Source organism: Strix aluco, chromosome Z (assembly GCF_031877795.1).
Source record: "Strix aluco isolate bStrAlu1 chromosome Z, bStrAlu1.hap1, whole genome shotgun sequence".
Lineage (NCBI taxonomy): Eukaryota > Metazoa > Chordata > Aves > Strigiformes > Strigidae > Strix > Strix aluco.
Window position 1 is genome coordinate 71,786,258 of NC_133971.1, and position 27,403 is coordinate 71,813,660.

Genomic DNA, 27,403 nt, shown 5'->3' on the forward strand with positions numbered 1-27,403 from the left:
AATATCACTTGTAATTCCTAAGACACAGTGGCTCAAACCCAGTCAGCTTGCCTCACATAGGGTTTCAATACAGCCCAAGGTTCTTGACTCCCCTTGTTTTGCTTCTTCTCTCCAGGCAGAAAACATAAACTAATTACAGCACTAAGCAGCTTAGTAACACCCACTACTTGTACTTCTGGAACCTGAAAACAGGATGGCTGACAATGCAATTTGTTAAGAACTGTGCACATGGATCTGCAAATTTCAGAGGTCTTACTGGTTCCAAACAGGTTGTATCATGTAAGATGTAAGAAAAACAGAGTTTTCTTAAATCATTCTATTAAAATTCTGCCTTGTTTGAAAATACAGGCATGATTACAAATTCCAAAGGTCTTTTCCTATGGGCTTTTATGGGTATAAAATCAAAGCAAAAAACTTTCTAGTAATTCTAGCTATAAAGCTAGGAGCTGCTGGATATGTGATTCACCTCCTCTGTTGCACTTAGCAACTGTCTGCAGCCAACAAGCTCTGAGCCAGATTTCAGACATGGGGTAAGTGGACATGTTTCCACAGAAGTCTGCAGAACGACAGGGCCAAAAATCAGCCTGGCTGCATCTTTAGAGCACTATAAACAGGATACCCCAGAAGTTTACATGCAAAACATGAATTAGAGAAACATAAATCTTAGTTTCTGTTTCCTGTTGTATCACAACCACAGAATCAAAATGCTCCATACATAGAGATAATTGCAGAAATCTCACCAAAATTACTGCAAGTAAACAACCACAACCATACTCAATGAAAATTAAAACATGTTAAGACAAATAAAATACAGAATTAGCAGAAATGACGAACATTTTTAAAAATTATCATCTCTCATGTATCTTCTTTTTTTCCAGAGCCCAAAGATCACTTTCTTCTCCAGCTACAGGGAAGAGAAGCCCACAACTTCTCATTTCACTGCTCTAACCACCAGGCCCTACTCTCCATTTCTTCACTGTAAATTTGTCATCATCCACAACAAAACCGGAAATTTCCCTTGGATTAAAATGAAAAGTAAAGGCACTAATCTGAAAGGTATAAGGGGGAAAGAGGAAAAGGAATCCTGATGACCCTTTTCCCCAGCATATTTCCATACTCTACTCACTGTGTTAATGTAAATTAAAGAAACTGTCCCAGATCAAAATCTCTTCAACTCTTTAGGAGAATACATAGCCATTGAATAGAGCACTGAATAAACACTGAACAGAGACATGCTCGCCATATGGCACAGCAAATCTTGATGGGTGTTTTCCACAACGACCATGGTACTTTGCACACGTCTGACAGGGTAAAGCTAAAATAGTCTCACACACTCTACAGGGTGGTGGTGAGGACATTATCCCTGAAGTTGTAGGTTAGATTCCTGAACTGAATCTGAACTCAGAGAAGGATGACAAAATCTCCTCCTGTAGCCACTACTTTTTTTTTTTTTTTTTTTTAAAAAAAAGGAGCAGCTCTTGTTATGCCCTTTTGAAAGGAAAAGCACAAGTTTGTACCATTGGGAGAGACTGAGACCAAACGTAGAGGCTCCTTGCCAACGCCCTGAGGAAAGTCATTCAGACCAGAGTTTAGGACTTTCCCATGCCTTCTGCATTTCCTAATGAGCAGCTGGAAGGCACACTGAACAAGCTCACTTCAGACCTCTTCTTGCTAGATGCACTTGCTGCTTCAACATACCTTCTTAGAAGACCAATTCTCATTTTCTTACAGCGCCAGATCTGATACAACATCCACCTTGTTAAGTCTATGGAGGAATGTCTTTCTGTTGGGAAGCAGAATGAGTGATGTGGCAGCTCACTGAGCCACCCAAATATTTTAAAATACTAAAAGAAATCTGCCTCCAATCATGACACACCTGATTGTCACATTCATCTGGGAACCTTTACAGAAAATAATTAAACAAGTACAGCCTCTACCGGAAGATGATGAGTCTTTAAAGTATGCTTTCCCAGAGCAAATAGACCCTTACTTTGCCTTTAAATAATCCATCACTCCCTGTTTAACTGAAATTAACACTAGAAGCAAACTTCTGTAAGTAGAGCCAGTGTGTGCCACAGCAAAGGCCACAAAACTTGCTAACTCATCTTCACAATTACAGCAACAAATGCAACCTCCGCAGAATGTCATCCCTTCTAGGACTTCAAATGCCATCATGAATGCCATGCAGGCAAAAATCACCAAAAGCTGTGCACCAGAACAAATTCACTTGGACAGCGAACCATCTTCTACAGTCAACCTGCACAGAAGCTTTGAAGGTTGCTGCTGACATTTCAAACCAAACGAAGGTCTTGCATTTCCAATGTTTACATTAGCTCCTTAACTTCTGCCCAGGACCTTTCTCTTAAGGTCCCTAGGCCTGACCTGGTTTCTAGTAGGAAGTTGCTGAATAAGAAGCAATCTTGCATCACCTGAATCATTTAATTGACCCCATTCCCCCATATTAATATCAACAGTTTGTCTGCAAGAATTTTCTCGTTATATGTTTCTGTAGAGGCTATCAACCTTATCAACAATTCCTTTGCTAGTAGTCTCCTGAAGGTACCCAGCCATGTTTTCTCTCAAAGTCCCTGAATGGGGAATTTGTAATCCAAGTTATTGAGGCCTAAAACTAGCTCATGCAAACTTCTAACAAATGGCTTCTTATTCACTAAGTGCATGTAACGCAGTTGCAACTGCTGTATCTTTATCTGGGAAATTACATGTCTGTTCAGCAAATACTGAAAATAATGCCAACCTGTCAAATACTGCAACGTGATAAACATGTGATAAAGAAACAGGAACATTTTCAGAGAATTACATAAATGATTAAAATGATGGGTTGCACTCCTGATACCAAGTATACTGTATACCAAGTATACAGCTGAAGGGATGACTTCAAGAAATGTCTCCACTTCTAAAGTGAAAAAAGTACTTTCTTTAGACTTTATAATACAGTTATCTAGTCATCAGTCTTCACCTAGTTACATCATATGAGCAAAGTAAGAATACCACCAGTCAACAGTCAGATAGCTGTAGATCAGTACTCCACTCTAACGCAAATGCGTCAAGTAAGGCACAGAGAGCACCTCTGCAAACCTGCACAATGCACTGAGCTCAAGAACAATACTTGAGTGATCAAGACATGTTTCTTTCCCTTAGTGCCTTACTTCTTTCTATTTCTAACCTGCTTTGTATTATAAACCTGCTTCATTCAAGTTAAAGCAGAAATCGAATCAGAATTATAAAACAAAATTCTGCTTTTTTTAAAAAAATATGAGATGTTTACATGCACCACGTACATTCAACTGTCATTATTCACAAATCACATGATTTATGTATCATACATCTAGACATCTGTATGAGTTACTGGTTGCTTCATGAACACATAAAAGTGTGCATGCTTTCAGAGAAGTTATGTACATGTCTTTGAAAACAAGAATCCTGTTGCCTTTTCAAACATCCATTAATTATTGGTTATTTTCACTTAGAAGTTGGAATAATGAAAATTTTTTTAAGTAAGATTGGAAAATTATAACTTAACTTTGGAGCAACAGTGAAACCCCATTACTGTCAAAACTCTGATAAAATACAGCCCATGATCACAGATAAGAACTAAAACTCTTACAGAGAAAATAAGAACAGTTTTCTATCATACATCATGCATAACATCTAGTTTTTGAGCCAAAATAAACAACACAGGCTAGAAAGCCCCTGAATATTCTGAAAGGTAAACACAGAGAATGTTTAAGGCTTTTTTTAAACTGCATTCTGCCTGTAATGTTCTCCTTCTGATAGTCTTATCTGTGAAGTCTGGCTGATAATGGCAAAAAAATGTCAACACCCACTGGATTATGCCTTCGCTTGTGGTTTTAGACGGCATTGTACTGTGACTGCCTAAGACCTAATGCTTATTTTATTGACTCACTAATACTACAAATCTTTTCTGTAAATTCAAAGAAATAAACGTGTCAATCGTTCAGTTTGCCTTTTCACCCCCTTAGAACTTATAACCCTGCCTCCAGTCTGCCATTACCATTTACTTATTTACCTCTAGGACAAAAATCTATCACCAGAAAGAGGCTGAAATGAAGCCAGATCCAGTCCATTTGTAGTCATCTGAAAAACTGCCTGTAAACATTCATGGTTTTCCCAACCGAGCAAGAAATGGGCAACCCATCTCTTTAGACTGTAATTCTACATTACAACGACTTCTAACATTTTATCAGTCATACACAGGAAGCAGCACGAAGAGCAACACCACAATACTTCATGCACAAAGGAAAAGAGACAAAAAATGTTATCATTCATAAAATCCCATAGTTCTCGGACTAGGCAACATTTCTGGTGGTTGGCTGCATATGTAAACAAATAGCCACTCTGTACATACCTTTGTTGTAATTAGTACATGTGACTAATTTGCCACTTTGTTCAGCAGACTTTAGCTAGCATGCATGACCAATGACAAGAAAGAAAACATCTGCAGAAACAATATATGATAAATAAGCATACAAAGATGGGACAGTAAGAAAAATGAAAGCCAGATCAAGCACCACACCAGCATATATAAAACAATCATGATTAACTAAATTGGCCAGATAAGACAAAATGCCAGATTGAGATCCAGAGCAACAAAAAAACCACACAGGACTGCAAAGATAATTGTGGAAGCCAGGCGTCTCCCAAAAATACCACAAGTGAAAAAGACTTCTTTCAGTATCAGTGAGTTCAACACTAGCAGCTGAGTAACTGAATGCATACCAGAGGGATCAACCAACACCTTAATAACAGTCCCAAAGACACAGTCTTGCCTCCCTGGCATTCAGTGAGCTCCAGCTGATCTGCAGACTGACGGTTTTTTGAGTGACCTTACCCCAGGCATAGGACATGCCTCACTTCCAAGGACATGATACACCGGTGGCAATTGCCGCCAGAGCTTACAGAAGCAGTAATAAAACCGAAGTGTTTACTTATCTAGTTCTCTTTCTTCATTTTCTAATGCTATTTATCAGGTGGAAACAAAAATAAGAGGATAGCCTAGGTGGTGATGCTGTCCATGCTGTACAGACAACCACCAAATGCTGTGAAAATGGCAAAACTAAACACCACCATTCCTTTACACAGAAGGCTCTGCTAACACTATTGTGGTCGATGCAGCTTAAAAACCTTTGACGTAGTAATTAAGTGTGAATTTAAAACTTAGAAGAATCTGACAATTTTCAACTAACTCTATCCTGGCCGAAACTAGGACATCATCATACATAAATACATTTCAAATGCAGTTGAAAAAATAATTCTGCAAACATCACAAAATTGATTAACACTTTTAATATTGCAGCTGGAAAGGATCTTCTAGATAGTGAGCATACCTGCTTTAAACTTCAAGAACATAAATCACAAAGTTGATGGCATCTAAATTGCCACCAGCCTTTAATCAGCACATTAATGAACACTTCCACCATATAAATAATAAGTACCACCGAACTTTGCTGATTTTCACATCAATTATCTATAAACCAGAGCCTTATGATCAAGAAACCACAGTCACCTCTTCCAGCTTCCCAGCAAGAGATTTATTAACAGCACACAATAGCAAGATGTCCTATTACCAAGATGTTTACCACATACTGTACAGGCCACATACTATAATATTATGAAGTAATTAATAACACCTGCACATAAGAAGAGAACATGTTTGCTTAGTTTCTAAATGAAAAAAATTTAACAAACCAGAGAGATGGAATGAAACCATTTCATTAGCAGAGAAAATTAGAAAATGTTTTATTAACAAAATTCAAAGGACTCCATACCCAAAAATTAATCTTGACGTGAAAAGGAGCTAAAAAGGTCATGGAGTTCACAGGATAAAAAGTTCACGTATGTCAAAAGCTGAATTATTCTTCTATTTCAGTTCTATCTATCAGCCTCTCAGAAAGCTCTGGAAATAAACCAGCTATGTCAATGGGTTTTTTTAAAAATTAAGTCTTGTCCTTTTAAACACAGAGAAGTATCTGCAGAAATACTGAAAGCAAGAGCCACACATTGGATCTTTCCAGCATCTTCCAGAACACAGCCCAGGCTCACCAAGACTCATTCTTCTTCACCTGGGATTCTCTATTCTGTGCCTAAGAAAAGGCCATGTTGTCATCTTAATTAAAAACCTAGGTCTTGCACTGCTTCATTTTGAAAAAGGTAAATTAAGGGGAAAGACCCACTAAAAGAAAAGGAAAAAAAAGGAAAAAACTTATGTAAGGTTTAGTGATATTTGGACCCTGTAAACTAACAAATAATTTGCAGGCATGTGTTGATATCCACACAGATCTTCAGCAAAATGCATGTTTCCCATATGCAAATTTCACATACTGCAAATTCCATTCTGAATATTGTATATACTCAACCTTTCCTCCTTCTCTTCCCCCTCTAGTTGGAAGTACCACCTTCCCTTGTCATGGCAAGTATTTCAGTCAAGATATGCCCACAGGATGCACACATGTGTACACACACAGAGCATCAAGAGGTCAGAGATGAGTCTGTTGTGACTGCAGATGGTCAAGAACTCAGGAGAAAGAAATGTCTCATTGGTTTAATTCTGGACATTTAACATCAAAAGTTTTCAAAGGAAAATCCTAGCTACCTGGTAGCTTCTAGATGTGCCAGCCAAGAATGTTATAAAAGAGTATGCTGGAGTTCCTGGTTTGTACTAATTGATCTCAGTCCACTAGGAGACTTTTCTAGACCCAGCAAATTAATCTACTTCTGATCCATCCAGCTGAAGCTCAGCACCATCTCCCAGATCAGGTAAATCAGATCCTGCAGCACACAACACGAACTGTGCAGCTCACAAGACCCCCTAAAGGTTGCTTCATTTTTTGAGCACCATTTTTGTCATGAATACATTACAGTCATGCCTGGCCCCAGCAGGAAGATGGACACAAGACCAACAGCATGATACGGGCCCATAAAACGCACTACTGCCATTAAGCGCCCCTTATGTTGGGTCTGTAGCCCCTCCATGGCTGTTCCTTGCTGGCAGCTGCTATCAGAGGGTGTCACACCCTCAATATAGGCAGTGGAGAAAAGGATACTCAATGGGCAAAGGTGGAAGGAGAAAAGGTATCATTTTTGTGCTCCTCCTGCTATTCACCTTCACTTACAGCTTTCCCAGTGCAAATCAGCCCTCCATGAGGATACCCTTGCTCTCTTTCCTTCTTGCCTGCCTGCTACTGCACAGCCCAGTTCTCCACTCTGCAAAGGAAACTCCAAACTCCTGAAGGTCTCACATCGAGTCAGAAACACCCAGCCTCTGTCCCTCATACAGATGAGAAGAAATCTCAACTAGTGGCTGAAATCTTTCACCAGCTGTCCCAGGACCTTATACAAGCAGCAAAGTTGTATACAAAAAAAAGTAAGGGGATAACCTTCTTGTTACATCGTTTTCCCATTAACTCCAGATCCATATAAGCTAACTGAAAACATGCTGCGAAGTGCTACAGGCCTAAGCTTGTTATGACTCTTCTGCATAGCCTTTACAAGTGAACTAAGCAGAGTTTTATCCATGCAAAGAACAGAGCTATTGCTAATTTGTCTCTATTAGCAGGCAGTTCTGAATTTTCCTCCTATGGTCCCAGAACTAGAGTTTGTATTTTTGAAGGAAAATAAAGACTTCATTAACCTTAAATACCTGAAAAAAAAAATCAAGAAGGTAAACTTTTGAGTCTATTGAGCCTGGAAACACTACTATTTAGTTTAACAAAGGCACATGCATTTTATATAATTCTTGTGTGTTATCTATAATCGGTGTTCCGATTTCCTGCACTTGAATATGGTACATTTTTAAAGGATCAAGGAAAAAAGCAGCTTTACATGAAGCTCCCAAAATTACTCCATGTGGAGTGAAAGACCACTGAATGGTAAATATCTCCACCGAAACCTTTTCCTTTAGCAGCACTGTTGTCATCCTGATAGGTATCTTGTAAAAAAGCATGTTTGTTTTTCCTGTCTCACGATAATTTAGCAGTAATTTTATGTTAAAAGAGTATTACCGCAGTTCGGGACCTTCATATCCAGCAAGGCTGTCCTCTTGTTGTTGTCATCTATGCAATATAAATCCTGAGTTTCTGTGTAAAACTTGGCCTCTTGGAATTTCTTGATCCACATAATTTCACAGGAACACTTGAACGGATTGTCCACCAATACCCTATAGCAAAAAAACCCAATTTATTTAGAATGCAGAATGTCATGCACATAGAAAAAATGAGGGGCAGGGGGACTCCAAGGACGCAGCTGTGTGAAAGTAGAAGTTCAACCCTTTAGTTAAGTAGGACAAGGAACGCAACTTTAGTAACCTCAATGCAATGCAAGCTGTAGGTAGTTAACGGTTTCCATGTAGAGAATGAAGCTCTCCTTGCACCAAGAATCCAGACTGTCATAGATTGGAAAGATCACACAGGGGGCTCGACTAGTATCTCCAATTCACTGGTGTAAATCAGGAGTGCATGGAGAACTGGGCTTTCCATCAAGCTGCATTTTATGTCATAAGAGTCAAGCTGAGATCAGCATTCCTCTCTTCTACACTTGACTCTCTGCTCAGCTACCTCAGACAGATCATGCCAGAAATGGTTTACTGCTGTGACGTGGTAAATTCTTTATAGAGTCAAACAGCCATGGATTACAGGCAAGCTCTAACAAACTCTAATCATAAAAGAAGATTTTACCTAACCTTCAAAATTCATCTGCTACAACACTCTAGAAAACTTACAGTAAAACCCTAGGTAATGTCATGAAAAAAACACTAATTGACAAAATGGCCCTGAAAAAGAAATGTATCACCTAGCTATATGGTATGCTGCATGGAATTTAAACCACAGGTTAGCAAATTTACCAAATTCTATTTTTAAAATTTAATACAACTACACAACAATGTAGTGCAATAATGCCCAAGAAGAATATGAACAGAAATATCCCAATGTCTACATAAGAAGTGACCCAGTGTTATTCTATCTCCTACAGGCATAGATGAGATCCAGTAAAGCATGTGCAAGTGACTGTGTAAGGCCTCTCATTACAAAGAGGACAATTGTTCTTTACAAAATTTCATGGGTATTTTCAATGTACAGAAACCAAACTCAAACTGCCCACAGAGTCTATGCTCATAAACGCCTCCTGAGGACATGAAGTGTGAAAATCATGAAAAACTCAGTTTATCAGAGCTGTAACCTGTTCTCCCAAAAGCCATCTGCAGTTCTGTGAAGATTAACAGCTGCAGCAATCATTCTCACAAGTGTATGAAGGAGCAATTTGTATTCACAGAAATCATCTGCTGAATTTCAACACCACCACAGCACGGGCAAGAATTGTTTGTGCAAGACAGAGTATGAACCTTAGGATCGCTTGGGTCAAAACCTACAACACGCATTTTCAAAACAGCATACTTCCCATCTATTTAACTGTATAACTTTTCTGTAAAAGAGAGATTTCCCTTGACCAGTGACTGAGCAGCCCTTTTCTTCCACTGTTTTATTTTGTGTTAAACCCAATAAGGGAGTTAGGCACATCATAGGCAGGATGCTGGATAGAGGCATGATGGCCCTTCACATGTGTGTAAGAAAGAATCTGACCTAGTAAAAGTAAATTATGTGTCTTTATCTTGTTTGCTGTAATTTTACAGCTGCAGCCATAGTTTGTTCTAAAAGAAGAAGCCTTTCAAAGTGGCATCTCCTTCCCTCCAATACCTGGTGAGTATCTCCTACTTCACTCTACTTTTCATCCCTTTATGTTTTGATTTACAAGAGTGTTAACAACAGGACATGTTTCTCAGATTTAGAGGAAGCTCCTTGGAAGGTATTTATGGCATCATTCTCCTCTCAGATTCCCCTTCCAATATTCTTCTTTTTCGGCTCTTTCTGATTTTCCACCTATGTATTAGCTACTTATGAACAGAATTGTTCAACTGATACTAATTTTATCATGGTTCTTCCTCCCTTCAGGCTCTGCTTTTTTCCCCCCACTGCAAATTTATGTTTGCATAATTTTAATTCTTCTATCCCTACACTCCAACTCTTTCCCAAGCCCACAACACTCTATCTGAATTTTGTATCCACTCTCTCTCTCTCAACTTGTCCCTCACCACATATTGCTTCCATACCTCAAATGCTATGCAGTTTAACCTTCACACCAGCCATTTTTCTCAGGTCTGGCTCACTCCCAGTACTTTTCTCAGGTCTGGCTCACTCCCAGTACCCTTCCCTTGCTTCTACTACCATGACACTGAATGGCCACTGTTTAACTCTGGTATTAGCACCACGAATATATTCACTCTTGATTCACACCAGCCAGTTGTTTTCCCTCTAAGTGTTATTCCCTTGCCTCATTAGACTTTTTTTCCATAATTCCTGTCACATATTTGTAACATTTGACTCTCTCACTCTCTGTCCCAAATCTTTTTTTTACTTCTTTCTGCCCAGGAGCAAACCAACTTCTTCAGAAAGATCAGCACCACTGATGTTGTTCTCCTTCAAGATCTTTGTAAGCACTCACTTCACCCACAGCCTAAAACAAGCTGTTCACCCAGGAGGAAGAGATTCAGGAGTGGCTTGACTTGTGCTTTCCAATAAACCTACCAGCAGCAGACAAACTCCAAGAAACTGGGAGGAGAGTATGTCTTCAAAATTGCAGTCATTGCCTTTTTTGCATGTTGCCTAAGCTAGAACATACCTACTCTTACATTTCTGCAACCTGGGAAGAGGGGTAAAGATTACTCCATTTCTTCACTAACTGCTTAGAAAAACTAAGAGAACACTAAGCTTCACACTGTGTGCTTGGGTGCACAGTCTGGGTCCTGTATCTATTTTTCTGAGGTCATGACAACTACAAAATAGAACCTACAGCCAAGTACACACTTATGATGGCTTTTTGGCAGGTACTAGATACAGCATATGAAGAAACAGGGACTTCAGAAACAACAGAGCTATGCAGGGCATAGAGCGATGTGAGTGCTCTGCAACTAGCTAGTCTCTCCATCAGAGTGCTTGGCGACCGCCAAGTTATGAAAGAAACTTCCAGTGAGCAATGTTCCCTGGGCTGTAAAGAAAGTGATTATACCAACTTAATTATCAACAAAACATACCTAAGGGGCATAACCTCTCTTTGTGCTACTGGGATTTGCTCATTTCATTTCTCACATGCTGAAGCTCACCAGAAGAGTGATTGCAAGGCTGGTGTTGCAATACTTGGGCTGGCATTTTGGACAACTTCTGACTCTACTCCGAGCTCCAGGAGAGCAATCTCCCTCTCCTCTGCAGTCCCAGCCCTCCCAAACCTCCTGCAGACTCTCTGCAGTACCATAGTAGCAAAGAATGCACAAGATGACCAAAATTTTGGAATGTATACCAACACAGAAATTCTGCTTGATGGAACAGAGGATAAAAATGTAATACTGAAACAATCAATAAATATATGTTTACCAGTGCTTCATTACCAAATGATTATATAAAGCACAATGCAATTCAAAGAATTAAGAGAATAAAAATGTTCTTCAATAGCCAACCATAAGCATAGCAGCTGTGGGGCCAATATAATGAAAGAGAGGCTTCATTTGAATATCTTAGAAGATTGTATTTTCACTAGCTCAAATATTTAATAAACACCAGTAGTTTTGTGTGAAGTACTCTCACAATAAAATATTTTAAAGCTGAAAGGAAGAGGCTATTTTGACCTCCACATTGTTTTAAAACATACATTTGACGTTCCTGAAGCCCTGGAATGAAAATATCTCTGCATTTAAGTGCCCAATTGCTGCTTTCTTTGGATCAGAATTTCATTCCTAATCATTGATGGACCTTTACCTTCAAAAGAACAAACTTCAAAGTCCTGTTCTTCCATTCCAACTAAAAATAAACTTTATTTTAAGAAATGTCAACTTACAGATCAGACAAACCCAGATGGCGAAAAGGCTTCTTGGACAAACTTGAGAGCTTGTTTCTGGATAAATTGCTATGGGAAAAAAGAAAGATTGCATTAATTAGAATTGCTTCTTACACGGAAAATATAGTTTGTGTCTCAAAAACAATTAAGAACTCAAACCAGCTCTAAAAAGCCCTTATTCCTTTGACTCCAGTTGCAAAGAAATGGTGCTCAGTCTCGTTTTATGGTTTGATGGGTTTCAAGGGTTTGAATCCAGTCTGCATCAGAAGTCAAATACATTCAAAAATCAAACTCAGCAGGGATCAATATTTTCACTTTTAGCACTTCTGTTCATTGCAGAAAAGCAGCAGATTTAATTGTGTTTCAAAAGTATTTTGTAAAGTCCAGGTGTTAATTACATGCTCAATTTATTCATAAGTGAAATGGGTGTATCCCTTTCTTTGATGCTGCACCAAACTGTACTCACACAGGCCCTCCTCACATGCTAGCACACATCCACATCAGAGCCTTTTAGTTATTCTTTTCAAATTGCATGTACAATATGCACCCACATGGAAGATCAAAAGGAAAACTGTAAAATGCCTATATTGGGCTTTTTTATGTCAATTAAGCATTTACGGTTTCAGTGGTAATTAAGTGAAAGGTCCTCTCCCATTATGCAAAGAAATGTTCAAATGAATCAGAAATACTCCTCCCCTCCCACGCTTACAAAATTGCCTTCTCCACCCCAAAGCAAAATAATGCTGTTTTTCCACAGTCTTATCAGTCCACCAATTAAAGATAGTGAGAGCAGTAAACTGTGTAACTGCCAGCAGTACAGTGCAAGTCAGTGTTATGAGCCAAAATACCACGAGTTTTATGTGGTATTATAAAGGAACCACAGGGGCTCCACAGTTAAAGTTGCATTGCATTTAAAACCAGGGATTAAACCTCTTTTTTTCTCTTTTGACTAAAGAACACAGTGTTTACTTCCCAAACTTTCAGTCCTTGATCTCTGAGTACAAGCTAATTTTCAGAGAAATTAAAGTTGGATCTTCTACAAATGATTAGAACAAAATCTTCAAGAGATTTTATTTACTGTATTTCCTCGTTGATTCCTTCTGTCGAACAACAGCCTGAAGTTTACAAATTGACTGGTCCTAATGTGTGAGAACAAAACAGATGAGCTACTATTTCTTTAGTCAGGTGAACTGGACTGCCCTACGGCAGATGACGGTGGAAACATCTCATGGACCCTGACTGGATGTATCAAAATTAAAGTACAATTTGCACGTAGGACAGAAGTCGTGTTTAAGTAAAAACTGCCAGTATGATTTTTTTCCCTAGTATGTATAAGCCATACGTTGGGAGGTTGAAAGAAAGAAATTGAATCTTCATATGGACTTGGTTTTTTGTCTCCAACACCAAGGCAATGTGAAGCACATCAAACCCCATCCCTCCACAGGGAACTCTTCACTCGCCATGCAGGAAAACCCCTCCAGTTCTGACACTACTAAATAGCACATGCAGATACCCCTGTGGTATTACTAAATGAGGCATGCACCTGCTTCTCTTACCTGCACAGCAACTAAATTCTACCCTTTCCAAAATATAACCAGATATACAGTGGGCTTCACCTGCAGCAGGTGCCCATGTTCCTTGCTACTCTAGTGGAAGGCAACACATTCCAAGTTGTGTGATGACCAGGTCTGACTCCTGGTTTCACACAGCAGAGGACCCTGCCCTTCCATATCTGGAAGACTTCTGAATCATCAGACTACAGGTTCCTCAGGGAAATCTCTGTCCAGATGAAGCCATTTCATTTTGTGTAATCTTCCCTGGTACCCTAATGGGAGAAGCTAAAACTCTGATTCCAGACCAAAAGAAATCAAAGAGGAATTGAAACCCTCTACCACCACCACCTTCTAAATACTAAAGTATCACAATACAGCTCTGAACATGGGCCACAAACATCTTACATAAGAGCCCCAGCCATCCTCTGAGATAGTATTTCCCTCTCTTTTCTTTTAAGAAAGTAACACCTTAAAAATAAAATTTTCAATAATATCTTACAAACATAGACTGACCTAGGAGAGGGATTGTTGTTAGTAACTCAGCACAGACATAACAGACCTCCTACTTCATGGGCAGGACCGATGTCCCATCCTTCCTAAAGATTTCTCCTGGCTGCTTACAGGTTTCCTTGCTCAACTTACTCATGGTCATCTAACTCATCCCACCTCTTTGTGAGGTGCTGAGCTGCCTGCTTCAGAGCTGCGAACTCTATCAGACAGCAGACTGTGAGAATTAGGTGCTGTCATAGCTATATCTTCTTGTCATTTAGCCTTAACCTGGTTATTGCTTTTGGAGGATTACTGCAAACCTTCAGGCAGAAGAATAGCCCTTAGTTGTTCCAATTCATGACCAGACTTACTGCTCAAATATCACCAGGTATGTTACTTTCTGAACACTCTGTGCAGGTATCAATAATTCCATGTGAGACAGTAAAATAATGGGACTGATAATTTAAGTAAAACTATCAAAAGAATAAAGAGTCATTATTTTGTTTTTAACAACTCCAGTTTTGAAAAACCAAAACCACCTTCATAGCTTTGTCTTTTCAGATTTTTACCAGTTGTGCTTAATGCATACCAAGAAAGGGAAGTAAGAACAGTAAGAAAAGTAATTAAAAATTCCTGTGCCTATATTCTTGACCATGGGTTGAAACATTTAGTGCTTCCAAGACTACAGTCTTTTCTCACACGTAGTTTGGCACTTCCAGATTTTTCAAGTTAACAAGTAATTCACCAGAAATTTTTCAGACCACCATTACAGATTTATCACCTTAAATGACACTTCGACAATAAATTTAACATTATATATATTTTTCATAAACTAAACACTTTATATTGAATATACAGATGCCTGCTTCAGTCTTTTTAATTCATGTTAAAGCGAAAAAATCACTACCAGGCTTATTATGGAGTAGTAAAGGACCACATTTCCACTTCCATGGAAAGAGAATATAAATTAGTTCTCCAATTCAACTACACATAAAAAGATCAGGGTGAGCAGCCCAAAGAAGACCCATCTGAGGTTCTAAAGCCTTTTTTCCTTAAAAAAAAAAAAAAGTCCGGAGTACTGAGACTGGCTCCAAAGCTATACCTAAGGAGATGATCCAAATTCAGTCCAAAGGATGCCTGTATTTTACATATGAATATCAAGCTCACTTCAAACTTGCTAGCCCTAATTCAGCTAAAAGCAAACCTGTGGCAATGTAAGGAGTGCAAAAGCAGCCTGAGAAGCTGCATAAATATTCACACAGCTAGCAACACAGGCACAGCTCTACTGCCTATTGCACTCCTGGGTAGGCAAGAAGGAGGAGGAGGGAAGAGGTCTAAGAGGAACTCGGGGGCGGGGGGGGGGGGGGGGGGAAGATGATGTTAAGAAATCGCCATTTTGCTATGCTCAGTCTCCCTCCACAGGCAACTGCCTGCTCTGCCTATGGCTGAAGCCAATCCTGTGTGCAAGGAAGGCAAAACCTGCAGCAAGGCCTCAAATGGTTTAATTTGGCCGCCTTACCTAAACTTGAACGGTGTAGAGATACAAAACACATCTTAGTACCCAGAGCTGTCCATATACTACACTCACAAATCTATGATTCAGAGATGCACTTATACACAGCCTGGCACGTAACAATAGCTATTTTCTAACATTGTTGGAAATATGAACTTGCTGTGAAATGTATTTTTATGTTTAAAGGTACTGATAGCATACCATGCAGGTGTATTACACAGGTCCATTATAATTACTGTTAGCAGCAGATAAGATTATAAATTACAGCACTACTAAACTAGGACTGTTTAATAGCTTGTTAAATGTAACTGTTGACTAATCAGAGTCTAAGGTCAATGAGAATACCAGAATTAGATGAGCAAGGCTATTAATTACACTTAAGTAATATCTATTAGAGCATTTATTTTCCTGGTGTTTACGTTATTACTGAAATCTTCTCATACATAACTCTAGAAAGATATTTGGGCTATAGAAGTTTGGCCAAGAAAATAAGGTATATCATAAAAAAGAGCTCAAAGAATTGTGTGTTAATAAGTTCCTTATAATCTGATAGTCTTATATGATTCATAAAATAAATACTATGTTCATGTAACAAAGCTGCTTAACTACATCAAAAGATTTTTTCATAGAAGAAAGCAAAAACTGTAATAGTATCACTAGCAAAATTAAAGCTCATACAGTTTCATCAGCCTTCAGAAAAGTGCTTGGGGTTTTTGTTTTCTTTATGGTATAGTAACAAACTGTTGTTTCAAATTAAAATGCAAGACTTCTCAAAGATCTGTACTCAGAGGTTACTCTTGCAAAGTGAAATGATTTCAGCTCTTAATAGTTCTCACTGTCCTGACCACAACAGGGGCTGCACTTCATTTCCAGTGCAGTCAACAGGAGTTTTATTGCTGATGACAACAAGCAGTGATTCACTAGGGCTTTTAGAAACATTTTAGTGTGCATCAAGACTTGACAGAGAAAACAAACAAATGCATTTTTTGCAGGGATAATAGATCAGCCTCGACAAAAAATGTCTCCATACTTACTGCTTTTTTATGTGTATATAGAGCATGTGGTGTTACTTCATATTCTACATCTTATCTGGGCTTATCCTGTGTCTGCTAATATTACTAAATCCCCACCAAAAAGAAAACACAGTAGAAGAATGGATAAGCTCCTGGTTTGTAACCTAAGTATTCTGGATCAGGACTCCATGTACATCAACCAAACTAATGTCAGTCAGTCTAATTTGTTTCTAACAAGCAGTTTCATGAACTACAGATCTAGTAAAGCCTGCTTACCAAAAGGTATGTATTCCACATTTGAATGAGTGTTCCAGCTGAAGTACTTCCTGTGGCTGAAGTATTTTAAAGGCATCTTGTCCACGTGGATTCTGTAGTGCCTGGCACGTCACATATGCACAACAATACTTTTCCCTTTAGTGGGAACTCTAATAGGGTCTCCCTGTCCTGTCCAATGGTCAGTTTTCAGAAAACCCATTTACCTCCCTAAGTTTGGGTTAAAAGCAACCACTGGGGACAGAGACACTTTGTGACTGCATGAAACCCATTTCCCTAAGGAAACAGGCAAAAAGCCTATCAAGTGGATACCACCAATTGTCTCAGTTACTTTTTGCAGTGTCTGCTTGCCCATACAGCTGGGAAGGTTTTCCAAACATCTATTTACCTTGCTCCAAATTAAACTTATTATTTCTCACTCTGTACTCATGGTCATGGAGAGAACTGATTGCTCTCCTCATCATAATTGCTCTTCTTTTAAAGCTAAGAAGATGTATGTTCCTTTCCAGTCTTCTCTTTATTGGACTGAACACACTCAGCCTCTGAGTCTCCTTAAATTATTTGCTTTACAAGCTTTGTATAGCTCTGTTGCTCTTCTCTGTAATACCTTTGTAGATGGGTAGATGTAGCGTCCTAATCTATATACAGTACTCTGATAGATGCCTTCTCAGCAGCTAAGGTAACAGAAAAGATGTAAAAATCTAACACAAAATTCCTTTTGATCCCAGTCTGAATTTGCTTTGTTCTACCACATTACGTTGAGATTCTCTCCCAGCGCAGCCACTCAATTTTCTCTGCAAATGTGCCTCTCAGCCAGTAAGTTCTTACTGCACATTTCCACAACCAGTGCATACGCACTTGGCTTTATGGAATTTCATTTTTTACAACCACAATTCACTGAGCAATTGCTACACAGATAAATACATAGATTCACTCTAGAAGATACCTCCCTTGTATCACCAACTGATTATAGTAAAATCTATTTACTTTATTAATGACTATATGAAGTAATATGTAAGCATCATAAGCCAACAAGATCTGGTTCACACTCCTCCAGTGACTGTCTGTCCTGGTTTCAGCCAGGATAGAGTTAACTCCCCTTGGGCTGAGAGGGAGCACAGCTAGAGGGCCGGGTCTGGATGATCACTGGAGTATTCCATACCAGGTGATGTCATGCTCAGTATATAGGCGGACACATGCTTTCTCACGCCTGTTTCGGTTTCTGGGTCAGCGTGGCGGGATTTTCTGGTGTGGTCGGATCGCTGCTTGAGGGGTGGCAGGTTCTGCGTACCTGTCGCCACGCTCGGTAAGCCACTGCTGCATTTTACCTGTTTTGGACTTACTATTGTTACTGTTGTTTTTGTTACTATTACTAAATTTTTTTATTCGACCTACAAATGTCTTCTTTTGTCCCTCCCCTATTTCACTGGGGAGGCGGGGGGCATGGAAGTAAACAACTGGCCACATGGCGACTGGCTACCAGCTGAGTTCAAACCACAACATCGTTCTGCAATAAGGACAGCAGTTAATGTTCTGGCAGATACGGATATTCAAGTTCAATTCCTTCCATTAATTAATTGCCATTCTTTGGAAAACACAGGTGCAGAAAGTGATTTCATTTCATTAGCAAAGCAATCAGCCCTGCACTCTGTTCAACAGTTCTTCCCTATTACAAGGAAGTATCTTACAAGCCTGAGGCTTGGCCTTACGCCTTCCCAATCTCATTAGGACTTTAACAAAAGCAAGGGGTTAAGTGCTAAATATATCTAATGAAGATGGATGGATTGAAACACTTGAATACTTGGCTAAAGAGGGTACCTGTGAGGAACTGAGCCCTTCACATGATCTCAAGTGTTTTGCAGGATTAGATCCATAGTTTTCCATCTAAATAGCAAAGCAAGCTACTCCATGACTGTCCCACCAAAAGGCACTACAGTCCTTCAGGGATGTGTGCTTATACTAAAAAGAAAAAAGTCTTTCATTTTAGCTGATCATTTTTCTCTGTATTTTTATAAAGAAATTTGATATCAATTCAGCCTTTGGTAATCTAAAGTATAAGTAACCTAGAAAAACACAGTCAAAAAGCTGCACAGGCATGAATTCTGCTTCCTGAAGGTCACAAACCACAAATTGCATTTGGGTGCGAAAATAACCTCATTCTCATATTCTGCTTGGGTGCATTAGTTCAGATCTTGAGTGAGCTTCCCAAGTGAATCTTCTAGTCATCCCCAGGACTTAAGTTCATAGTCATACCACAGTCTCTGGGCATGCACACTGGTCAAATTACATTAGATGTGCTCCCTGCATGCACCTATTGCACTGTAGCTACTAAAACATGTTCAGCCCATTGAATCAGACTACAGCAAGTCAAACCCATGTCACTGAGTGTGATGCATGGTGTGGACATCATACCCTCAGCATCAACTCACTCAGCTGAGAGAAGCACTCTTTGTGCTACACTACTTACCACAGAAGACACAGAGTCCATTGATAGAGACAGGATAATGAACTGGACGGTCTTTTTACCACCCCACATTATGTGGGATCTGCCAGTTCCCTACCATACATATCATGTTTAGGGTCAATTAATGACAGAAGACCATTATAAGTCCATCTTGTTAAACATTTTTTATGAAGAAAATGGTAAAAGAGAGAAATAAGTTCACAATTAAATAAATTAACATGAGTTGGGCAGGCACTGTTCTTACTCACATGTATTGTAGGTTGACATTTTTCACAAATGCCTGACGGGACACAAATCTTAAGCCTGAATCCACCACGGTTCTGTGAAAATACATAAAACTGTTAGAACAGGTCATTTAAAATACAATGGAAAGCATAATGATAATAGTGATTATAATGATAATAATGGTTAAAATACGAGCATGGATGAAATTCAACAAGGCTGAACCACAAGATCCACAACTGTCCTCTATAACACAGTTAGGCCTACAGTCTGATGAGGTCTCCATATGCTTCTATAAAAGAAATATAGAAAAAAATAGCTTTATAAAATATGCATCCCATATACTCACAGATTTTTAAGTCCAACATAAAATCCAACTTCATTGTCATTGATACTTTCTAATTTTCGCTGGTTTGCGATATAACTGTTGAAAAAGCAAGACAGAAGAAAATATGAAAGCGGATCCTTCCGTGGCTTTGACTGTTCAGAGATCCAGCACTGATGTCTGAAAGTCAGCAGTGATTGCTGACCCACTGCAACTAACACTAAGATAGTCAGAGCATCTGCAGAGCAAAAAGCACTCCTTAAAATCTTCCCCATCATTTAAATGGTACTTTGTGGGACAGGGCTGGAAGAGGAATAGTTGAGTTTTACACAGGAGAAATGAAGCCTTGTTCATCAGGAAACCAAGTCACCCTCAAGGCACAGTAAATGAAGCTGCATTGCAGGGTCACCATTTTCCAGGACACACTTCCCTACTTCATGGATTTCACAACAGGAAAAGGGCCAACTTTAGGGTGGCAGTAGAGTTACCCCCACTTACACTCGGGGGGGATTGGACTGCCCTAGTCTTTTCTCTCATGTTGTTAATCACTTATTATTTTCTCCCTGCCACAAAGTAGTTTCAGTTCTGTTTACAAGTTGTGGCAATAGGAAAACTGAGGAAAGGGAGACTGTACTTCATGTTACATACAGAAGCAGAAATTAAGAGAACAGAAACTGTCGTAGCAGACCAAAGCACTGAGTCCACTTACATACCATGAATATCCGCCTGAACCCAAAAGGATGTGGGCATGCAAGACAGCCCCTTGTATTATCATCATGTGAGATCTATGAATAACCAGTGATATCCCACAGACTGGGAATCAAAATGTTTTACAGATAATGCATAGTATGATATATACTGCAGCAAGAAGAAGTTTCACAGTGCAAATCGTGACGTCTAGGAAGAAGAAATCGGTGGAAACTGAAATTCAACTGACATGGCAGGCAGAAAAGTAAGCCTGATGTAAGAGATGCCTTGCTAAAGAGTCCATGCACTCGAAAGATAACCCTAGTCCCAGAAAAACTTAAGAGATTAACCATGAGCTTCCAGAACTAACCAAAGCTCCATGTTTTCCTAAAAAGAAGGAGGCTTTCTTTGCTAGAATAAAACTTGGCTTCATTTTAAGAATTTTTTTTTCTTCAAAGGGAATTCTGGTGAATGGGAAATAAGGTGTATTGCTTTCCCAAAGGCAATCCATCTACCTCACCTGCTGTGTTAGAGAAATTCACTGTGTGCCCACATCCCAACAGAAACTTGAGAATCCCAAAAGCTGGGCTGGGCTCTCCTCCAAATCTGCAAAGCTGACTTGGGCTATGCTCTTGCCAAGTACCAGGAAAAGCAAAAAGTTTCCCCTAATGGGATTCACTGTCCCTTGGGAAAAAGGAGGGCAGTAAAAAGACAATGCATGACTCTAGACAAAACACATTACTCCAGCATCATATGACACTGACAGCTCTGCAGGACTTTTTAGGATAGATTAACATGGTGTACCCATTACAAGATAATAGAGTCCTTCATACTTTGTGTTTCCTTCCTTGGATTTTTTTAAGGCAATCTGATTTACTCTCTTGGGGTTTATTAATCTATTTTTTTCTTTGTTGGTTGGTAAATTTATGTATTTTGCCAAGTAAAAGCAGTGAACTAGTTTATAAAAGGCTATCAATTCTTCCATCTGAGAGTCCTGCAAGTGAATGATCATACTTCTCTGAAACTGCCCTGAAGAAGAACTCATGATTTAATTATCACCTTCTCCATCATTTGGACCTCATCATGCTAAAATAAAGTTATGCAAGAGGTATTGAAGATACCTTCCTCATCCTGTCCTCAGTGTTCAACCAACAAGAATCCTGTCAAGACCAGAGATAGGGAGAACATAGAAGAGTAGGAATTGAGGAAAATGGACAGAGAAACAGAGGCAGAAGAGACTCAGAGCTGAGTAAAAGAAACCAAGTGACCAGTTGTACTAGCTGAAGATCAGGCCATCAAAAAAACCTCTGACAAACAGTGCCAGAACGCAGATCCATCACTTAAATGCACTTATCACCCATCCAAATCTGACATTGCAACTTTAATCATAAAAACATTTAACCAGAACCTCCCATTACAAGAAGCTCCAGAACTTGACATAACTTACAGTGTCAAACAGAAATGTCTTAGTGTATTACATCCTATGGTAAGCCTCAGCCAGTGTAAAACAGATCAGCTCTACTGAAGTCAATGAAGCTACCACAATTTACATCAGATGAAGATCTGAGAATGTGCACACGATCTACATAAAAAGATCAGTGTTGGTCCATTAGGAAACAAACCAACAGGATGATATCTGGGAAGAAGAAGCAACATGAAGTTATGATCTTTTCTTTCCCTCACCTACTGCATTCCTTAAAAGAAAAGAGAGGGGGAGCATACTCTACTCTTGAGCTGGTACTAGTGTCTTTATGGTGAATGATTTATTATTCCAGTTCCTAACTGAAACCAAAAGAAACCACTGATTTTCCATAACCATACTTCAAGTAGGGACCCAGAAGAAATTCTGGCTAAGTGCAACTAACTCAAAACAATAACTGCTCTGCAATACATTTGTAAAAACACTTCTCAGTACAGAACATGACAGTAAAGCAATTTTCACACAGTTGGAAATCCATGAAGAAAGAGTGGACAGATGTAATTCACCATAAGCAAGTCACGTCCTCTTATGTTTCCTTACTTGCTTAACAAGTCTGTTTTAAATTAAGACTTTGCAGCTCTTTCATTGCAGTGAGTATGATGATGTAGCTGTACACTGTAAGGGGAAGTCGTTCTTCTGTTTAATTTAGAGGGAGTTTCAAAACAAAACTTCTCTCTAACTGAAGTCTATTTTTACCTTCTTGACAACTACTCTACCTTGATGCTACTTATCATCAAACATTAATACTCTAAAAGCTCTGACTTACAGAGGGCAATGCTGAGAAATGTAATTTGCCTGCCTGCCTTATGAATATCCACCCTATTCTTTTACTGAACATTTTTACTGTAGCACAGAAGGAAAACATCCTGACTCACGGCTGGCTGAAGTCACGTGAGGAGCTTGGAAGGTCCCACTGCACACCACAGCAAAGTGTAGCGCTGCCAAAACCTGGCTGAGTAGTACCCAGTCAGATCACACAGTATCACCTCACTAATAGCAACTGCTGACTTGAAACCAAACCCTCAGCTGCCTACAATACTATTTGCTTGATTATACTATAGCATTCTGCCTCTCCTTCAATGAGTCATCAGTAAACAATACTTGTTTTCAGAGCTTTAATTTTATCTCCCCTTTGTAAACTGCTGATTAATTCTAATAAAGGCATTCAGAATCACACACCTACTGACTGCACACTGCAACCTACAGTAACATATTCATCTCAGCACATTTCAACAGTTACTGAATAATGTCACACATACTTCACCACTTCTGCAACATTCTGGAAAGAGTATTTTAAATTCCCAGCATAAAAGAGTTAATTCCTCCAAATAAGTTCTCCTTTAGAAGGGTGGTCTTCACTTCTGATCATTACATACATGAAAGACCACAGATACAGTCTGTATAACGTCAGTGAAGCAACCTCTGAACCACAACAGAATGAAGAGAAAGCGGGTTCTGCTCTTTAAAGCTGTCTAGATTATTTTGTGCTTCAAAAAAGGATTTCACTCTTTCAAATCCTTCCCTTAATCTGAAAAAAACTCATCAGCAGAAGTATGCCTTCCTAACTTACTTGATTTACTCTATTTCCTCTAGATAAATATATGTTAAGGTACATTACTCTGGAGCTACAAGGACATGCTGGAAAACTAACGCACACTAAACAACATAGATGCAAGCAAATAACAGAAACAGTTTTCTGTTGCCAGAAAACTCCCTTTATGGGAAACATATTTTCTTAACACTCCAAAAAATAAATCAATTATATGTCTAGCTCTGGTTCATACAGCTGGGAAAAAAGTTTTTTTTTTAAATTAATAAGCATTCCCTGGTTAAATGCTTCTGAAATTTAGGAAAACTTTATGCTCTCAAGTTATTTTTTCACTAAATCTTTAGGAGAAAAGTCAGCACACTCCAGACATTGATCTATCAGTAGTTGAATTACCATTTAATGACAGGTCACATATGTCCCTAGTCTACAGTACTGTGAGAGTTGTACAGTAACATTGACAGTTAAACACTGCAAAGTTCCCTAGTGCTGTATTTTCTTACAGACTCAAATGTCAGACCAAGTTCATCAAAAAATACACTAAAACTTAGGGACATTTTCAGCACACCTGGGTTATGCACCAAAACAATGCAAAATCTGTAAGCTTGACACAATACTTCATGAAACTTGGCAGATTCAAATGGGTTTCATTTGCAGCTGCTCTGAAACGAAATTTAAAATCAAGCTTGAGGTGTGTGAACTCACATAGTTTGAAAATGAAGCACAGAGCCACACAATGTTGCATATCAGGAATGCCAGGTTTCAGACAGATGTAGGGACCAATCATATAGTCTCTGCCCAACCAAGAAATCTTCACATAGGACCAAGCTCCCTCTAGGAAGGAAACTTAACAGCAAGCAGTGAGCGTGATATAGACACCTACAAGTGACAAGCTCTCTACAGATATACAGGCTTACTCCAATTATTTTATTCTATCCATCTGGTACCATCAGTGCCAGATTCCATGAGGCCAACCTCAAGAAACAGAACCTCTACTGCTAAAACCATGCTGTAACTCGGGACAGAGGCAGTGTGTCAATTTAGTCCACTGTGGACTTACCTAGCATTCAGCAATTTTACAAACAGGTGCTTGACTCCTTGGCTGTCTTGTGTCTCCTGACAAATTCTGAGCAAGTGCTGTGGTGGTATTTTTTTTTAAACTGTGAATCACTCCTATTTCACAGAGTGAAAAACTGATTGCCACTATCACAGGCTCGTTAAGTCATCCTTTAGGGTTTTTTTTTCTCCCATTTAGAGTATTTAACCATGAGTCACTGAAGACCACAGGAGGTAGCTCTTCACCTGCCAGTAAAGCAGCTCTGGAGCTGACACAATTAACCCTGGGATCTTTCTTTACAGCCACAGGCACGCCCATTTTTTGAGCAAATCCTTCACTATACATATACTACATTCAGGTAACGCCCTGTTCAGGGATATCTGGAACTCAGCATCTCATGGACAAGGTCACAGATCACAGTTAACGTCGAGAAGTCCCTGTTCTTGTGTGGCTGCACGAACTGCCAGGACACAGCAGGTCTCGGACATTCGGCTCCATGCCAATATACTGTGATTATCCAATCAGCAGTATCCAATCAGTAGTACACAGTTGCCATTGGAAATTGCTTCTCCAAAACCTTCATCCTGAGCAATTAGTGCCAACCCAGCAGCTTAAAGCAGGAAAAAGCATGAATCCAGCAGAGATCCCAATCTTGTTTTGGTGCTGCAGGAGCAGATCCATACTCCTGCTTAAGACTACAATTCCCTAGGAAATGGAAAGCCCACAGTTTGCCAGCCAACCTTAGTTCCCTCTTTACAGTATGCAAATATGAAGGCAAAAGTAAAAATAAATGAATATGTCTGCAATGCAGGGTTTAAGGAAACAGTTACTATATTCAGAGGCTGAGAAAATGATACGTAATGCACCCTTGGGCTTACTTAAGTTTCTGGTTTGGCTTCAAGGTGTTTGTTCTGTTCTCTTCAAATAACAGACTATCAAATCAAGCAAACTCTCAAGACATTTCATGCAGCCTTCCAGATTTAAGACTCATGTCCTTGACAAGCTCCACCTTCAGAACTTTCCCCAAATGGCATGCAAAGCTTATTTAACAATTTTCTCCATTTGGAGACCTGTCTTCCCCCTTGAGCTCCATGAAGTTCGTACATTTGGTATTTCACCAAGACATCAATTTTTGACATTTCTCCAGAGGACAATTGACAGCTACAGTCTAGCTTTTCCTTAGCAAAGATATTTTGGAAATATTGATATTCCTTAATATAGTGAGAAAGAAGTATCAGCTAGCCAGACAATAACCTATTTATTCAAAAGTTATGTCTTAATCACTGACCTTATACTTACCTACAAAACACATTTCATCCACTGTGTTTGAAATCATCTCTGCAGACTCTTAGGAAGAGCCTTAAATTGCTGTACAGTTCCATTATAATATACACACTAAAAATCACACATTAAATAACATACAAAAGGGAAGTAGTGAATGTGGCTTTTCATTAGTTCTCAAGAGAAAGCAGACATTAAGACTAATCTTTTTTATTATTACTATTATTTGGCTCTCAAGGAAGAAAGCATCTCAAAGGAATGAATAAATACAAAGATAGGTGACATTTCTTTCTCCTACAGAACCACTTAGTGTGATGACTCTTCAAAGACTAGCAACACAACCACTCTCTTTTTCAGCACTTGCGTACTCCACCTCTATAGCTGTCACTGGCCTTGATGCAAATGAGAACAGCAAACCATCAGTTCCATAACAACAAAGTAAGATTGCTCCTAACCATCCTTTATGTGTATCTTTTTAGGTCTCTTGGTGAATCAAAATTTTAAAGCATCTTGGTTGATGTCAAAATCCTTGAATTCGCTTCTTTCCACATGCCCATGCTCAGGCAGTGACTTTGTGGAAGGGATGTCTTAAGAGAGTTGCACGTCCATCAGAGTTAGATAAGCACTTGTTGACATAAATCAGCATGCTTCACAGTGTTTCAAGTCTTTTTCCTATCTCCAGGTTTTGACATGTTCAGTATGCCCTCACTTTTTGTTTCAGCATAAGAAATTCCCTCTGAAATCAGTCCTCCCCTCCCAAACATTATTTCCACTGTTTGACATTAATACCTGGCTTTATTTAGTTTAAAATTACAGGCTCTTGGAATGTCAAATACTCTGTTCAATCTGCTCGCATATTCACTGGATCATCAGGACATATGTCTGTACCTGCTACACTGTCCACTGTCTCATTCCACTGCATGAAATAGACATGACAAATACAGATCAAAAGGTAGTACTTCCAAACAATGGAGTGAAACTGCAAAACTTGAAGCCATCTATCCAGGAAAATCCATCCAGATCCTGTTAATGCATTAAATTTGCTGAATAATTTGATTCCTGACATCTCAAACAATATTCCTCTTCCCATAAACCAGGAATAGTTTTTCTTCTTCTGTTTTTACTTAAGTCTTGAGAGTCTACATATGGTCATAATCTCTATCCTTTTTCTCTGCAGTTATTACATAGAGAACCCAATCGGTAGATGTTCTTCCGTTCTCCAAATGATACCATCTGCTGCCATTGTTCACAACTGATTTCCTAGCCTCTTTCCCAAGACACGTGAAACACCTTGTGTAGCCCTGACCACTGATCTGTGTTTTCTGCAAGCCGTATCTTGTCCTCTAATGGCAGATATACATGAATACAGCTTCACATTATGTTACCACAGCATTCCAAAAGGGTTATGGGTTGCCTTTTTGACTTCCCATGATATTGACTCTCTTGACATCTACCTCACTCTTCTAGGACCGGAACAGGTTGCCACCTTCTGTATGTCAACACCAATCTTACTATTTATATTTAACCAATGCATTTTTCAGAGAACATTTCAACAGCATTAAAATCACTTTTTTGCTAAAA

At 39.2% G+C, this 27,403-nt stretch overlaps 1 protein-coding gene across 6 annotated transcripts in view; it reads right to left on the reverse strand.

The window, feature by feature from the left end:
• Window positions 1–27,403, reverse strand: part of NTRK2 (neurotrophic receptor tyrosine kinase 2) — a 209,187-nt gene that overhangs the window by 171,829 nt on the left and 9,955 nt on the right. For all 6 annotated transcript variants that reach the window (XM_074812059.1, XM_074812064.1, XM_074812060.1 and 3 more), the window contains exons 2-5: window positions 19,796–19,870; window positions 19,473–19,544; window positions 11,920–11,988; window positions 8,040–8,194 (exon numbers count right to left, since the gene is read on the reverse strand). In XM_074812059.1, the coding sequence (XP_074668160.1) occupies window positions 8,040–8,194; window positions 11,920–11,988; window positions 19,473–19,544; window positions 19,796–19,870 (371 nt within the window). The remainder of the gene's footprint in view (window positions 1–8,039; window positions 8,195–11,919; window positions 11,989–19,472; window positions 19,545–19,795; window positions 19,871–27,403) is intronic.